Source organism: Vulpes vulpes, chromosome X (assembly GCF_048418805.1).
Source record: "Vulpes vulpes isolate BD-2025 chromosome X, VulVul3, whole genome shotgun sequence".
NCBI lineage: Eukaryota > Metazoa > Chordata > Mammalia > Carnivora > Canidae > Vulpes > Vulpes vulpes.
The window spans coordinates 19539562-19557157 of NC_132796.1; the positions used below are offsets into that span (position 1 = coordinate 19539562).

A 17596-nucleotide genomic window follows, 5' to 3' on the forward strand; every position below is an offset into this window, starting at 1 on the left:
TGAGGAACTCCATCCTGTCTTCCACAGTGGCTGCACTAGTTTGCATTCCCACCAACCAATATCGCCCAAGTGTTCCTTTTTCTCCACATCCTCACCAGCACCTGTTGTTTCTTGTGTTGTTGATTTCAGCCATTCTGACAGGTGTGAGGTGATAACTCGTGCATTTGATTTGCATTTCCCTGTGGTAAGGGATGTGGAGCATCTTTCTATGTGTCTGTTAGCCATCTGAATGTCTTTTTTGGAGAAATGTCTGTTCATGTCTTCTGTCCATTTTTTTATTGGATTGTTTTTTGGGTGTTGAGTTATATCAGTTCTTTATATGTTTTGGATACTAACCCTTTATCAAATATGTTATTTGCAATTATCTTCTTCCATTCTGCAGGTTGCCTTTAGTTTTGTTGATTGTTTCCTTTGCTGTGCAGAAGCTTTTCATTTTGATGTAGTCCCAATAGGTTTTTTTTTTTTTCCAATAGGTTTCTTTTTGCTTTTATTTTCCTTGCCTCAGGAGACATGTCTAGAAAAATGTTGCTATGGCCAATGTCTGAGAAATTGCTCCCTATGATCTCTTCTAGTTTTTATAGTTTCAGGTCTCACCTTTAGGTCTTTCATCTATTTTGAATTTTTGTGTGTGTGTGGTGTAAAAAAGTAGTCCAGTTTCTTTCTTTTGCATATTGCTCTCCAATTTTCCCAATACCATTTGTTGAAGAGACTGTCCTTTTTCCATTAGATATTCTCTCTTCCTTTGTCAAAGATTAATTGACCGCATAATTGTGGGTTTATTTCTGGATTTTCTATTCTGTACTGTTTATCCATATGTCTATTTTTGTGCCAGTACTATAGTGTTTTGATAACTATAGCTTTGTTATATAATTTGAAGTTCAAAATTGTGATGCCTTTAACCTTGCTTTTCTTTTTCAAAATTGTTATGGCCATTCGGGGTCTTTTGTGGTTCCATACAAATTTTAGGATTGTTTTTTCTAGTTCTGTGAAAAAAGCTGTTGGTATTTTGATATGGATTGCATTAAATGTGTAGTTTGCTTTGGGTAATATAGACATTTTAACAATGTTTATTCTTCCAATCCACGAGCATGGAATGTCTTTCCATTGCCTTATGTCCTCTTCGGTTTCTTTCATCAGTGTTTTATAGCTTTCAGAGTCCGGTCTTTCACCTCTTTGGTCGGTTTATTCCTAGGTATCATACTGTTTTTGGTGTGTTTGTAAATGGGATTGTTTTCTTAATTTCTCCTTTTGCTTCTTCATTATTAATGTCTAGAAGTGCAACAGGTTTCTCTATATTGAGTCTGTATCCTGTGACTTTACTGAATTTGTTTATCAGTTATAGCAGTTTTTTGGTAGATTCTTTAGGGTTTTCTATATATATATGGTATTATGTCATCTGCAAATAGCGAAAGTTTTACTTCTTCCTTACCAATTTGAATGCCTTTATTTCTTTTTTTTTAAAGATTTATTTATTTATTTATTTATTTATTTATTTATTTATTCATGAGAGACACAGAGCGAGAGGCAGAGACACAGGCAGAGGGAGACGCAGGCTCCATGCAGGGAGCCCAATGCGGGACTCGATCCCGGGACTCCAGAATCACACCCTGGGCTGAAGGCAGGCACCAAACCGCTGAGCCACCCAGGGATCCCCCCGAATGCTTTTATTTCTTTTTGTTGTCCGATTGCTGTGGTTAGGACTTCCAGTACTATGTTGAATTGAAGTGGTGAGAGTAGACATCCTGGTCTTATTCCTGACCTTAGGGGAAAAGCTCCCAGTTTTTCCCCATTAAGGATGATGTCAGCTGTGGGTTTTTCATATATGGCCTTTATTATGTTGAGGTATAGTCCCTCTAAACCTACTCTGTCGAGGATTTTTACCATGAATGGATTACTTTCACCATTCTTATTCAGCATAGTACTGTGAGTCTTAGCCAGTGCTTTATTGTAAAAAATAAAAAGGCAAAGGGGGAAAAAGGAAATAAGATCAGAAAAAAAGATTGAAAACTATCCCTATTTGCAAATGGCATTATTGTCTACATAGAAAATCCTAAGGAATCTACAGGAAAAAAAAACACAAAACTTGTAGTACTAACAAGTTCAGCAAGGCTGCAGAGTACAAGATAAATACACAAAAACCCATCTATTCCTGTAAACTAGCAATAAACATGTGGAAACTGAAATTTAAAACAATACCATTTAAAATCACTATCCCCCCAAAAAACTAAAACAAAGTAGGAATCTTTAAAAAATGTGTAAAGGATCTGTATGCTGAAAAATTCTAAATGTTGCTGAAGGAAACCAAAGATTTAAATAAACGAAGAAACACACTGTGTTCATGAATTGGCAGACAATATAGTAAAGATGTCAGTTCTCCCCAAACCTGATATACAGGTTTAACACAATTCCTATCAAAATCCAGCAAGACTTTCTTATAGACAAACTTATTCTAAAAGTTATATGGAAAGGCAAAGGAACTCAAATAGCTAAACAATTTTGAAGAGGAAGAAAATGGAAACAATCACTCTATCAGAAGTTAATACACTCTATAGCTACAGTATAAATGACAGTGTGATTGATATTGGCAGAGAAAGAGACACATGGATCAACAGAATAGAACCCAGACATAGACCGAAACAAAAAAACCAAATTGATTTTGGATAAGCCTGCATAAGCCATTCAATGGAGGAAGAATAGTCTTTTCAGCAAATGATGCTTAAATAATTGGATATCCATAGCAAAAGAAGAAGAAGGAAGACGGAAGAAGAAGGGAGGGGGAGGAGGAGGAAGAAGAGGAGAAGGGGAGGAAGGAGGGGGAGGGGAGAGGTAAAAGGAGAAGAAAGAGGAGAAGATTACCTTGAATGTTTCTCCAATGTTTCTCATTTTTGGAGCTTGTCTCATTCTGGTTAATTTTTCATATGCCATTCATAGTGCTTCCAGTTATCTTTTCCTTAAATGTCTGAAAAATGTTTGCCCTTGCACAGGAAGAAGAGCTGGAACAGGGGCTGAATTACAGAGTCACTTTCCTTTTCTGACAAAACTGCATTTTTTTCTCTCCTTTGGTTCCAGACTTGAAGCTCCATGGTGGTGAAATTAATAGTACCAATATTCTGGTCAGACTGAGATGAGAGATCAACAGTGATAACAGGCAAAGCAGTGTGAAAAGAATTTTTTAATTTAAGTTTTATGTTTTCTTACCTTTTATTTATTTCCTCCCTGACTTTCCTAAAATGGTTCCCATTTTGGCCAAATGTTGAAGTACATTGATTGAAGAAGTTTAAATCTGCAAGTAAAAAAATGAATAATTTTCAAAGAGGAGAAACACAACAGCCTTTTAATCCCTGTTTTTCTGCTTCTGATAACTAATAAATGGTAGGTGCCCAGTCAAGCATGACTATGATTACAATCTTCACATAGAAAATTGGGCCAGGGAAAAATATTCTCAATACACAATGCACAAATTTTAATTTAAAAAAATTTCAACTGCTTTGTTGAGGTATAATTGACACACAGTGAATTGCACATATTGAAAGGACAATTTGATAAGTTTTGACATATGTATGTACCCGTAAAACCACCGCCACAATCAAAATAGTGAACATATATCCTCCAGCATCCACAGAAGTGTCCTTGTGCCACTTTAGACCCTCCCTTCTGCCTTTCCCAGCCCCCGTCTCCCAGCAACCACTAATCTGCTCCGTGTCAGTATAAATGAGTTTGCAATTTCTAGAGTTCTGTAATAAATGGAATCAAATAGCATGTGCTCCTTTTTGGTCTGGCTTCTTTCACTCAACATAATTATTTTGAGATTCCTCATGTTGTTGCATGTATCAGTAGTTCATGTGAGAGGCATTCCATTGTTTGGATAGACCACGTTTTATTTATCTGTTCATCAGTTGATGGATATTTGGATTGTCTTTACTTTTTGGCTCTTGAGAATAATGCTGCTATGAATACTTGTGTGCAATCTTTACTCCCTACCTCTGGAAACCACTGATCTCTATTTTATCTTTATAGTTTTGCCTTTTTCCAAAATGCCGTATAAATGGAATCACACAGTGTGTAGCTTTTTGAGCTTTGCTTCTGTCGCTTACCATAGTGCATTTGACGTTCTTCCATTGTTGCATTCATCAGTATCTCACTCCTTTTATTTTTTTTTTAAGAGAGAGAGTGAGCGCCTGAGCCAGGTGGTGGGGGAGGGGCAGAGGGAGAGGGAGAGAGAGAATCTTAAGCACCATCACAGGGCTTGATCTCCTGACCCTGAGATCATGACCTGAGCCAAAATCAAGAATTGGATGCTTAACCAATCGAGCCACCTAGGCACTCAAAATTCATTCTTTTTAAACGATTAATATTATTCCATCTTATTGATGTACCACCGTTTGTTTACCCACTCACTAGTTGAAGAATATTTGGATTGTGTCCAGTTTTTTATGATTCTGAATAAAGCTCCCATACACATTAGCATGCAGAGTTTTGTCTAAACAAAACATAACATATGTTTTCATTTCTCTTGGGTAAATAGAAGTGGGATTGCTGAGTGGTATGGCAAGTTATATTAGTTTCCTATTGCTGCTAAAACAAATTACCAAAAACTTAGTGGCTTAAAAGAACTCAAATGTATTCTCTTATAGTTCCAGAGGACAGAAGTCCAGCATGAGTCTTATGTGGCTAAAATCAAGGTGTTACTTTTGGAGGCCTAGAGTAGAGACTCATTCTCTTTGCCTTTTTCAGCTTCTAGTGGCCACTTGTATTCCTCCTTCAGTTAGAATAGAGGAGGATGGATGAAGGCCCCTTTTTCCATCTTCAAAGCGTATCACTCCAGTCTCTACTTCCATCATCACACCACCCTCTCCTCTTACTCTGAATCCTTCCGTCCCTCTTAGAAGGACCATTGTGATTACATCATCCCCACCCAGATAATCCAAGATAATCTCCTCATTTCAGTATCTTTAATTGAATCACATCTGCATGGTCTTTTTTTACCATAGAAAAGAACTTTAACAAATGCCAGGGATTGGTATGTGGGCATATTTGGGGGGCTATTATTTAATCTATGTATATTTAACTTTATAAGAAACTGCTCAACTGGTTTCCAAAGTGGCTATAACATTTCCAATTCCCACCAGCAGTGCATGAAATTTCTAGTTGCCCGACATCCTTGCTTTGCCCTTGATACTATCAGTCTTTCTAATCTTAGCCATTTTTGAGGGAATAGAGTGGTATTTCATTATGGTTTTAATTTGCATTTCCCTAATGACCAATGATGTCGAGCAACTTAATTTTTGCTTTTTTTTTTTTTTTAGTCATCCAGACATCTTGTTTAGTGAAGTGCCTGTTAAAATTTTTTTGACTATTTTTTAGTTGGGTTGTTTGTGTTCTTATTACTGAGTTTTGAGAGTTCATCATGTATTCTGCTTACAATATTTTTTATCAGATATGTGTTTTGCGAACATTTTTTCTCAGGCTATGATTTGTCTTCTACCTTATTTTTTCCTTTTTCCTTTTCTCAACAGTGTTTTTCCAAGAGTGGAATTTTGTTGAAGTCCAATTAATCAATTTTTTGTAGATTGTCTTTATAGTGTCAGAGAGAAGAAATCTTTGTCTAACCCAAGTCACAAAGATTTTCTTCTAAAAGTTTTATTGTCTTAGGTTTTACATCTGGGCCTATGATCTATATTTAATTCATTTGTGTACATCATGTGAGATATCCAATGAGGTTCTTTTGTTTTGCATATGAATGTGTTTGTTTTGCATATGAATGTTCAGTGGTTCCAGCAATATCTGTTGAAGATATCATCTTTCTAAAAATTGCCTTTTCGCCTTTGTCAAAAATCAATTGACCAGGGACGCCTGGGTGGCTCAGAGGTTGGGCATCTGCCTTCGGCTCAAGGCCTGATCCCAGGATCTGGAATCAAGTCCCACATCGAGCTCCCTGCGAGAAGCCTGCTTCTCCCTCTGCCTGTGTCTCCACCTCTCTCTGTGTGTCTCTCACGAATAAATAAATCTTTTAAAAATATCAGTTGACCATATAAGTGTGGGTTTATCTCTGGACTCTCTGTTCGGGTCCACAAATCTATCAGTCTACCTTTTTACCAATGCCACAATGTCTTGATTACTCTAGCTTTATTATCATATCTAAAAATCAGGCACTGTGAGTCTTCCAGCTTTGTTCTTCTTTTTCAAAACTGTTTTGACTATTCTAGTTCCTTTGCCTTGCCGTATAAATTTTACAGTCTGCTTGACAATTTCTACAAAAAGTCTTCCTGGGATTTTGGCTGAGATTGCATGGAGTCTACCTGTCAATTAGGGGAGAATTGACATTGTGTTATCTATTACTGCATAACAATTTAGCCCCCAAATTAAGCAGTCTACAACATCAAATATTTATTATCTCACAGGTTCTGTGCATAGGGAATGTGGATGCAGCTTAGCTGAGTAACTGCCTGAAGGCTTTTCACAAGGTTGCCATCAAGTTGTCAGCCAGGGCTGAGTTGAAGGCTCAACTAGGGGGAAGTTCTGCTTCTGAACTCACTCACATGGTTATTGGCAAGATTCAGTTCCTTGCAGGCTATTGGCTGGAATCCTACCTCAGTTCCTTGACCTGTGGGCCTCTCTATGGAGCAGATCACAAGATGGCAGCTTGCTTTCCTCAGAGCAGGAGAGTGAGAGAGTGCTAAAGACCAAAGCCACAGACTCTTTACAATCTCATCTAGGAAGCAACATCATTTTTGGCACTTTTTAAATTAGAGGTGCATGACTAGGTGTTGCCCACACTCTAGGGAAGGGAATTATGCAAGGAGGCAGGGACTATTAGGGGCCATCTTAAAGGCTACCTACAACAGACATCTTAACAATGAGTCTTCCAATTTATGAAGACATTATTTATCTAGATCTTGATTTTTTTCATTGATGTTTTATAAATTTCAGCATACAGATCTTGCACATAATTTGTAAGAATCATACCTAAGGATTTCATGTTTCTGGTGCTTTTGTAAATAGCACTATTTAAAATTTTAAATTTCAAATTGTTTATTGCTAGTATACAGAAATACAGTTGATTTTTCTATATTGACCTCATGTTCTATGACTTTGGTAAAGCCACTTACTAGTTCTAGTAGTTTTTTGGTAGACTCCTTGGGTTTTTCTACATAGGCAAGTTGTTTGTCTATAGGTTTTATTTCTTCTTTTCTGATATGTGTGCCTTTTCTTTTTCTGGCCTTTTTCACTGGCTAGGACTTCCATTACAATATTGAATATTGCACACTATTCCTTCTTATGTCCCAGATGTTCTTCCTAGAATCATTTTTATCCTTCTGGGACATGTTCTTTAAAATTTCTTTTAATAAAAAATAAATAAATAAAAGTTATTTTAATGATGTCTGTTTATGAAAACACATTTATTTCACCCTCATTCATAAAAGTTTATTTGCTGGGTATAAAATTCTAGGTTGACAGTTATTTCTTTTGCTACTTCAAAAATACCATTCCACTGCCTTCTGGCTACTGTTATTGGAAAATCTTCTGCTTGTCTTTTGTTATCCTGCAGTTTTGTTACTATGTGCCTAAGTGTGGTTTTTTTTTTAATTACCCTGCTTGGAATTCTTGGGTTTCTGAATCTGAATATTGTTGTCTTTCATAATTCCTGAGACTTTATCTCTTTGTATATTGACTTTTCCTCTATAATTGTTCTTCTCTTCTTCTGGAACATACATTGAGCCTTCCCTATGCTCTACTTCTCTTAACCCCTAATTAATATTTTCTATCATGCTATCTTTTTTGTCTTATTGGTAATTTATTTATATCTATCTTCTAATTCTTTAATTTTTCCCTGAGTTCTATCTGCTATTTATAGCATCCTCTGTGTTTCTAATTTAATTATTACTTTTTGGGGCACCAGGGTGGCTCAGTTGGTTAAACATCAGCTCAGTTGGTTAAACATCAGCCTCTGGCTCAGGTCATGATCCCAGAGTCCTGGGATCAAGCCCCACATTGGACTCCATGCTCAACGGAGAGTCTGTTTCTACCTCTGCCTCTCCCTCTGCCTCTCTCTCTCTCTCTCCCACTTTCTCTCTCAAATAAAATCTTTAAAAATTTTTAAAAATTAACTCTTACTTTTTATTAAACTATTTGATTTTCTTCTGAATCTGTCCAGTCAGTTCTCACACTCTCTGCACCCTTATTCCAGTAACCCTATCTTTAATTCTTGATACACAATTCACATCACTGTTTTATACTCTGTGTTTGAACGTCTCACGATCTATAGTTTGGTGTGTGTGTGTGTGTGTGTGTGCGCACACCTGATCCTGAAGTTTGATGTGTATGCTGATCCTTGGAGATTTAGTGTTTTTTAAAATTCTGAATTTGTAACTTTATGGTAATTCCTTGAAAGCTGTCAAGGTATTCCTCCAAAGAAAAAATTTATTTTCTTCTGGTAGTTTTCTATGGGTACTACCAAGATCCACTTTGAACTCTGTCTTTGGCACAGGGATTATTTTGGATCACAGCGATTCAGGTTTAGATCTGGCCCACACCCATATGAGTTTGCTTGAACTTGGCTGTTCCCATGAAGGTCATGTCTTCCAGCTCTGTCTGCAGGGTGGGCTTTGTCCAGTTGAACTTCTTGAGGCTGTTGCTCTTGGGCTCTCCTGCCTTTATGAAAGGGTCTCCAAACTGACCTCTCATGCTGCTTGGGCTCTAGGCTTTGTCTCCTGTCCCCCACAGCAATGACTCATTAGAACTTGGCTCTAGGCTGTCAGGAATCAGCAGATACCTTCACAGTACATATGACCTCTAGTTCTTGTGGATTTGTGCTTTCCTATCATTTCTGTCCCTCACCCCATTACTTACCCACCACTGCTCTATATATTGAAGTATTAAAACTGCTTTCTGAACTAGGACTTTCTCCAAACATCTAGCCAGCACATTCTTGAAAACATAAGACTTGCTGTTAAAATATTAGTGTTTTCCCTAGCAGAAATTTTTCCTGTGTTGATGTATAATCTAATAAGAAAACCACTTGTTTAGTGTGGTTTTGTATAGTGCTTCCTAACCTGTATAGTGCATGTATAGTGCTTGTATAGTGCTTTCTAACCTGTTGTTTATCTTTTAGCAACATAATTTCAAACAACTTTTTACATAAAGAAATGTGGTCAGTGATGCTGTGGGTGTAGAAAGCAGACACCCAGACCAAGATTTGAGTGCAGGGAGTTCATTAGGGAGTGCTTTTAAGATCAATACCATCGGAGAAGAGGGTAAAGTAGGTTTAAGCAGAAGGAGGACTTCAGGCAGAAGTGTAGTTGTCAGTCACAGGGCTTTGGCTCTGGCGCTGGGAGGGCCATACAGAGTTGTCCCAAATTGAAGAAAGAAGACTGGGCCTTTATACTCTTGTGAAGTTTGATGTGGGCTGCCTCTGGGAAGGGGATGTGACACTGGGCAAGGCAGCCAACCTCAAGTGAGTGCAATTCCTGGAGATAGCTGGCAGATGAAGGCTGTCAGCCCATAGAATTCCCAATATCTGAAGTCCTAAAGGGGGATCTTGGGAAGCACATCATAGTATCTGCCACCATGAGGTACACTTTGGGGTCCAAATAACAGAAAATCCAACCAACTTTTGCTTAAGAAATGGTTAATTATTCTCAATATAAGATCTGCAGTGGATAAATTTTTTTTTCATCAACAGCATCTTTCCTTTTATTAGGAAAGCAAAACAAACAAACAAAAAACCAAAAAACTTTCTCAAAGCTTCCAGTAGACTTCTTATATTTCATTGACTGGAACTGGATCACATGGCCACTTCTAGGCATGAGGGAAGCTGGGAAAGTGGGAACTGGATTTTCATGATTTTGTGCCTGGAGTGGTGAACATTGATGCCCTTAACAGTATCTGGGTTCTGTCTGTTAGTATAAAAGAAGAGGGAAAGTATTTTAGACATGCATCTAACAGCCTGCCACAAATAGACCTCTACAAAATTATTTTGGATAATACATGGAGATAACTTACTGAAAAAGACCCCATATTGCTGGAAATTTTTATTGTTGCCAACATTTTGCTATTATCCACGGTGCTACAATAAACATCCATGTTTGCCCATATCCTCAATTCTTTGCTCCAGATGAAATGCCAAATATGTAATTTCTGGGCCAAGAGAATGTACCTTTTTAAGGATTTTGATACAGATTACCATGATATACCAGGAATAGTTCTATAAATGTATGTTTGCAGTAGCAGTGAATGAAGAGGCCTACTTCCCCTAGATCCTTGCTGATGCTAGATATTAACATTCTTATTAATTTTCATCAGACTTACATTCTTCAAAAAGTATCTTGTTTTAATTTGCATTTTGATTACTTTGTATTCATCACATTTATTCATTTTTTTGAGTTGTGGTCCAAAAATAGAGTTTGTGTGGTTTCAGCATTTTGGAAACTATTGAAATATACTTAGTGTTTTGCTACTGCACTGCAAAGGTTAATTACAGCAGGTCTGTAATTAACCTGAGTTGTTTGCTTAAATTAAGGCCCCTGCTTAACACTGACTCTTGGTCAAAGCATGAATAGTCGATGTATAATGTCTCTGTGACCACAAGTCCAAAGAGTTTCAGAGCAGTCTGACACAGCTGGTCAGCACTGTTTCTTAATAACGATAAGATTGAATATTTGTACCTGTATCACTTGGAGTGATACTCCCCAGTCCCCACCCCAGGGTTCTGTTGGTTCTGTAGCCAAGATATGCCTAGGTGACCAGCAACATATAAACAACCTCAGCAACTACTTCATTTTAGTCTCCCTGCTTCCAAAGCGTTCTGTGAGCACATCAGTGGCTCCAGATCCAGGAGACATCCGGCCGGACCCTTACAGAAAAGGGACATTAGGAGCCTGCACCTGGCTTCTGCAAATGCCTACTGTGAGTCATAGGCTGTGATGTATATTCTGATATTCATGCTCTTGCTATAGCATGTCCTTTCCCTATAATAAACTGTACATTTGCAGGCTTTGTTCTTTTTGGGTTCTGTGAGTCTTCTTCAGCATTTGAACCCTGCTTACATGCCCCTGTTAATAGAGCTATACAGACAGTGTTTGTACATGTTCCATGGACTTTGGGGGAAAAGTCGTAATGTCTAGAATACATACATGTTTCTTTCCAGGAAACTATTAAATAAGACATTAATTATATCATTAATTGAATCTCTGTCCTTCATATTTTGATTGTCTACATTTCAGTGCTGTTTCCTGGATTTTTGTCTCAAATTCTTCTAACTTAAGTATTTTGATCTTAGGTTTTCTTTCATTTGTGTCTGCTTCTCATCGTCTACCTTCCCATTCTCCTACATTGATCTTTTTGTGTGCTTGTATGATTGTTTTTAATTAACATAGAAATGATTTTTTTTAAATCTAGTCTGAGAAATTTTATTTTTAAATATGAGAGTAAGTTCCATTTATACTTCTCATTATAATGAATACATTTAATGAATTATGTTTCATCTTCTATGCTATTTTTAAATGCTTCTTTGCCATTTCCTTTGTTTGACTATTTGTTTCTCTCTTATGAGTACTGGCTTTTATCTTCTTCATTGCTTTGGAAGGCATATATATTCCTCTTAGAACTGGGATATATGGACTTTAAGCATTCCTTGGGTCTTGTTTTGATAGCAATAAATCTATCAGACATATTAGGATATGACAAAAGGACTCAGGGGCCAGCTCAAACATCCCCTTACCCACAGCTGGGATAATTTGAGTATTAATAAGCATAATTGCAGTGGCGAGAAACACATCAAATACGTGTGAATCTGTGAGTTCATATTACAAAAAAAACCTCTATTTACCTTTTAAAAAAGACAAAAACCTGGATCCCTGGGTGGTGCAGCGGTTTAGCTCCTGCCTTTGGCCCAGGCGCGATCCTGGAGACCCGGGATCGAATCCCACGTCGGGCTCCCGGTGTATGGAGCCTGCTTCTCCCTCTGCCTATGTCTCTGCCTCTCTCTCTCTGTGACTATCATAAATAAAAAAAAAATAAAATAAATAAAATAAAAATAAAAAAGACAAAAACCTTATTGTTTTCCTTTAGTGGATATTATGGCACCAGCTGTATTTGGAAAACTGCTAAATAAAATATTGAAGTAGGACAACAATTTTATTTTATTTTTTTTTTAATTTTTATTTATTTATGATAGTCACACAGGGAGAGAGAGAGAGAGGCAGAGACACAGGCAGAGGGAGAAGCAGGCTCCATGCACCGGAAGCCCGATGTGGGATTCGATCCCGGGTCTCCAGGATCGCGCCCTGGGCCAAAGGCAGGCGCCAAACTGCTGCGCCACCCAGGGATCCCAGGACAACAATTTTAAAAGGCATTCTGTGGCCTGTATTTCTTAAATTATCAGAATTTTAAAAAACGATCATCTTTTAGTACCTACTGATTTGGCCAAATTGAGCTTACTTTTATTATCCTTCCTCCTTCTTCTCTCTATTACTAAAATCTTAGATTCGGATACAGAGTAATCATGTAGACTTTTAAAAACTGTCATTTTGACACAATTTTCTCATTTTTGAATTTGGGTTTTTTTAATCCCTTGTTATTATGGTGTGCATTCAATTTTTTTCAGGAAATGTGTGTTGACGGTATGAATTTGAACCCTGGAAGTATGGAAGAGCAGTTCACAGCACAGGCTCAAAGATCCAATTGCCTGGGCCCCAGCCCACCTCTTAGGTAAGTTATCTAAACTCTTAGTTCTCTCATCTCTAACATGAGGGGTGGTGGTAGAGTGATTGAGTCAGTATATATAAAGCACTTAGAACAGTTCCTATCACACAGCGTGTGCTTAATATTTGTTAGCTATTATTGTAAAAGACAATTTGGCAGAGTGTGTGAATCTTCAGTTAGCAATCCTTTTCTCTAAAAACTCGCTGTGGCTCCATTTTCTTCTGAAAGCTGATGCTACAGAGAAGCCTGAAATCAAACTGAATTTGTTGCCTTATAGCTTGGTGCCTGAGAGCTCTAGATGTGTCACCTCGGGCTACTTATTGGACCTTTCCAGCCCTTGCTGTCATCATCTGTAAAGTGGGGCAACTCAGAGACCTCCCTGTCTTGGGCTCTTTGCATTTGCTGGCCAAACCATCCTTCCTCTCTTTTATTTGCTAATTTTTCCTCACTCCAACCTTTTAATTCTGCCTGGGCTTATAATCATAGCACCCTGAGGCTCTAGCCACTTATCTCACTCCATCCTCTTGGCCGCTGCACTGGACTCAATGACGAGCACATGGCACAGGGACAATGGAGTCCTTCTGTGGCAAAACCAGAAGAGAGACTCTCTCTCTTTCTTCCAGGGGGACTGGGCTGCGATGACCTGAGCCCAGAGCTGCCTGTGCCCATCTAGAAGAAGCCTGTCTCCTCCAGTGTGGGCTCGAAGAGAGCCGAGGTAGCCAGAGAGCAGAGGGGTCCTGACCAAACCATTGGACATCCTGAATCCAGTCCACTTGAAGATGCGCATCACCACTTTATTGGGATGCCATGAGGTTTAGATGAGAGAACTCAGGGAAAGCACCAAGGAGTGTGCAGAACACAAGGTGAGCCCTCAATAAATGATGAGTTTTTCTCCTGTCTTAGTGATCGCAGGGGTTTTTGTAATGAAAAGTTGTCCTTAAAAATCGTTGCCCCACTGTGTGGATGTGCGGGTGGGTGATTTTCCCTGAGGCGGGGTGAGTTCTTTCAGTCTGCAGATAGAGATGTGTCTCAGGCTGAGGAAAACCTTTTTCCAGAAGATCTTTCGTTATGGCCTCTGTCGGCCAGGAGCAGCAAGTACCTGTGTGTTGGTGTTGGCTCTCTGTTCTCCGTGTCTACCATCTCTCTCCTCCCCCTCTGAATGTTGAGCTCCCCGGGGGCGTGGACATGGGTGATGGTATTCATCTCCATCACGGTTCCCCTGGCTCTTCCCCCACCGCTCTTGGGCCACAGGAGACCCAGGCAAGGCCTCAGAGCCACTGGCTGTCACCAGCTGGGCCACATCGGGAACCAGCTTCTGGGCCTCCTGGTCCCACTGGCCTTGTAGCAGCAGCGTCCGGGAGCTGCGAGGGAGGTGAGGGAGGCGTGATGGGGGGCTTGAAGCAGAGTGAGCAGGAGGAGCCACTGAGTCGCTGGGTCCCAGGAACCCCCTCTGCTCAAGATGGACACAGCTCGAATATAAAAGGGATTAAAGGGGAAAGGAGAGAAAATGAGTGGGAAATATCAGAGAAGGTGACAGAACATGAGAAACTCCTAACTCTGGGAAACGAACAAGGGGTAGTGGAAGGGAGGTGGGCAGGGGGTTGGGTGACTGGGTGGTGGGCACTGAGGGGGGCACTACACGGAATGAGCACTGGGTGTTATGCTATATGTTGGCAAATCGAACTCCAGTAAAAAATATACCAAAAAAAATGGGCAGAATATCTGGGTAGATGTCTTTCCAAAGAGGACATGCTGATGGTCAACAGAAACATTAAAAAATGCTCAACATCACTAGTCATCAGGGAGATGCAAATCAAAGCCACAATAAGATATCATCTCTCACCTGTCAGAGTGGCTAATATCAAAAAGACAAGAAATAACAAGTGTTGGTGAAGATTTAGAGAAAAAGGAACCCTCATACATTGTTGGTGGGAATGCAAATTGGTGCAGCCATTATGTAAAACATTATGGGGATTCTTCAAGAAATTACAAATAGAAATACCTTTAAAAAATTTTTTTAATTTGTTGAGGAACAAGGGGAAGTGGAAGGAGAGGTGGGCGGGAGGAATGGGGTGACTGGGTGACGAGCACTGAGGGGGGCACTTGACGGGATGAGCACTGGGTGATATGCTGTATGTTGGCAAATTGAACTCCAATAAAAAAAATAATAAAATAAAGCTGCAAAAAAAATTTTAAAAAAAAGGATGGACCCAGCTCTTCTCCGGTACCTCGTATAAGCACTTGTCGTCAGGCTGTGCCAACAGTAACCTCCGGAGGTTGTCGGAGCGCCACCCACTCCGCGGCCACCGTTGCCCTAGCGCTCAGCCCCCCTCAGGCTGCCCTGGCCCCTCCTGGCTCTCATGCTTCCCCCTTTCAGGGACCAGACGACCTTTTAAAACGTAAATCACGTCAGCCACCTACTTAGAACCCTTCCATGACTTCCCATTTCCCTTAAAATAAAATAGAGACTTCTCACCCAGCCTCAGGTGGCCTCGGGGGATCTGGCGCTGGTATCTGCCACATCGTGCGCGACACAGCCCTGCCCGCTTTCTACTCTGTGGGTTTCTCCTACTGATCCTTTAGCTCCAGCTACATATTCCTCCTTTAGAGAGATGCTCTCTAACCACCCAACCTGACCTGGCTTCTCCCAGGCAGCCTTTCTAGGACCAGTTGTTGGGTGTGGCCACCGTCATCATTGGCAGTGGTGGTAGTTTGCACCGCCGGTTCGAGGGCTGCCCCTCGCACTCCGATGGTACCGCGAGGGCCTTTAGATCCAGTGCCTAGGAGTGACCGGCGCGTAGTAGGTGTTCATGAGGCATGTGGTGAAGAACTGAATGTCTTCTTCATTTTCACCTGCATTCTGGGAAAGGATGTCTTTTTTTTTTTTTAAGATTTTATTTATTTATTCATGAGAGACACAGAGAGTGACAGAGAGGCAGAGACAGAAGCAGGCTCCATGCAGGGAGCCCGACGTGGGACTGGATCCCGGGTCTCCAGGATCACGCCCTGGACCGAAGGCGGCGCCAAACCGCTGAGCCACTGGAGCTGCCCAAGGATGTCTTTTCTTATCAGCAGGTGAATTTCCTATAAGAGCCTCTCTATTCTTTACTGACTGCATATGGATTTTAATTCTGTTGTTGCTCAAGGAATTTTCTTACAATCTTCCTTGAGTCAACTACCTTTTAGACTTTTGCTCTTCATCTACCTGGGACCTTTTTGCTTCTTTTGCACAGAGGTCATTGGTTATTTGCAATCTTTGGAAGATGCCAAATAGTTTGGACTTTTTCTTCCGGATCTGAAAGCCAGGAATTTTCCAGAAGTATTTCCTTTGAGTCTTCCATAATTTCTTGTATGCCATAGTCTTTGCTTGTAGATCCCAATTTGGTTTTTTGTTTAATCCATACATAAGTAGGGGAAGACCCTTCCTGACCCAGTGTGTCAACAGAACGTGGGCATGGCCGTTAGTCCCAACCTGTTATGCACTCGGGTAGTATTCCCACCCCTTCGATAAATCTATAGCTGAGAAGTGGGTTAGTTGATGGGCATGGCTTCCTGTCCACACTCCAGCTTCTAACAGGCTTTCCCTTATTGTACCTCCTTATGCTATTGTGGTTTATCACCTTCCTCTTGTCGTCTTCATCTGTGAGACTGGAAGCCAATGACAGCAAGTGAGACGGTTCTTCCTATGTCTGTGGTCACCTACTGTGAGTGAGTAATGAGGGAGGATACGTTTTATACCACGGCCAGTCTGCCCTTACTTCCTGCCTAGTTGATTAACAGGGTTGCTCTGTTTCAATGTAAAAATGGAAAAAGGCAGTGGGTAGACTAGAGGGGGCGAGAGCAAGGTGGGTAGAAGACACAGAGTGATTTCAAGGCCAGGGGCAAAACTCAGGAAGAAAACTTCCTGCCTCATAGTATAGCTCCTTGGGATCAAGAGCTATGAGTGCCCAGGCTTCTGGCTAGTAAAGGCCCAAATTCTTGCATCAGGGCACAATTGGTGTAGCAAGAACAATGTACCTTTAAAAAAAATCTTTCTCCAGTTGCTCTCTTTCATGAAGAGAAGCCTGAGTATCCCATAAGGTGAAGTATGCATCTCTTCTCAGTCTATTTGCCTTAAAATTATTTTCAAGGCTGTTCACAATTTTATATTATGTTGTCCATCAATCTCTCATCATTTTAATGGATTTTTATTATTTTTCTATAAGGTCATGGGACGTTTTAATAAAAAGTTGTGAGGAGTTTTACTCGTGGACTGTAAGATCCAATTTTTCTCTTATCCTTCAACAAAGAAATCTGCAGATCCACAGAATATTCATGAATATGATTTTTTTTTTTTTGCTTAACATCTGCTCCCATAGCTCTGTCAGTAAGGAATTCATCATTCCCAAAGCATTCCATATGCTTTTCCACTCTGCATTTACCCATGCAATTTCCCCTGGCACAAAACCTCTTCATTTTTTGGCCTCTAGCAACTCAAGAACAGGATGTTTCGATCCTCTTCTTGTTTTGAGCCCGAGGACACTGTGACTCCATGTTTGTTAGTACAAACATTCTAATCAGAATCATGCCAACATCGAAGAAATTTTATGAAGAACATATTTTCCCAAGCAAACTCAAATCACTTTAATTCCTTGATATCAATTTTCTATATAAGGCAGATAAAATGTTTCTAGTATTTTTATTTGCTTTTATTTTAATGCAATTATTTTCATCTGGACAATTCTTATTCATAAAAATGTCACCATGATTAGTTTTAAAATTCATCCAAATAAAAATTTTTACATTTTAACCTCTTTTGTAAGAGATAAACTCACTTATGTGAGTTTACTTTCATGGCAATTAGGTCTGCCAGTTTCTCGTGTTGCAAATTTTATGGGCCTAAATTTTGTCAAGA

At 39.8% G+C, this 17596-nt stretch overlaps 1 protein-coding gene across 1 annotated transcript in view; it reads left to right on the plus strand.

The window, feature by feature from the left end:
- The window catches only part of CXHXorf58 (chromosome X CXorf58 homolog), a 50426-nt gene extending 36968 nt beyond the window's left edge, over window positions 1–13458 (plus strand). The window contains exons 9-10 of the mRNA XM_072744481.1: window positions 12605–12708; window positions 13326–13458. Coding sequence (XP_072600582.1) covers window positions 12605–12708; window positions 13326–13344 — 123 coding nt within the window. The 3' untranslated portion in view covers window positions 13345–13458. The remainder of the gene's footprint in view (window positions 1–12604; window positions 12709–13325) is intronic.
- The last annotated feature ends 4138 nt before the right edge of the window (window positions 13459–17596 follow it).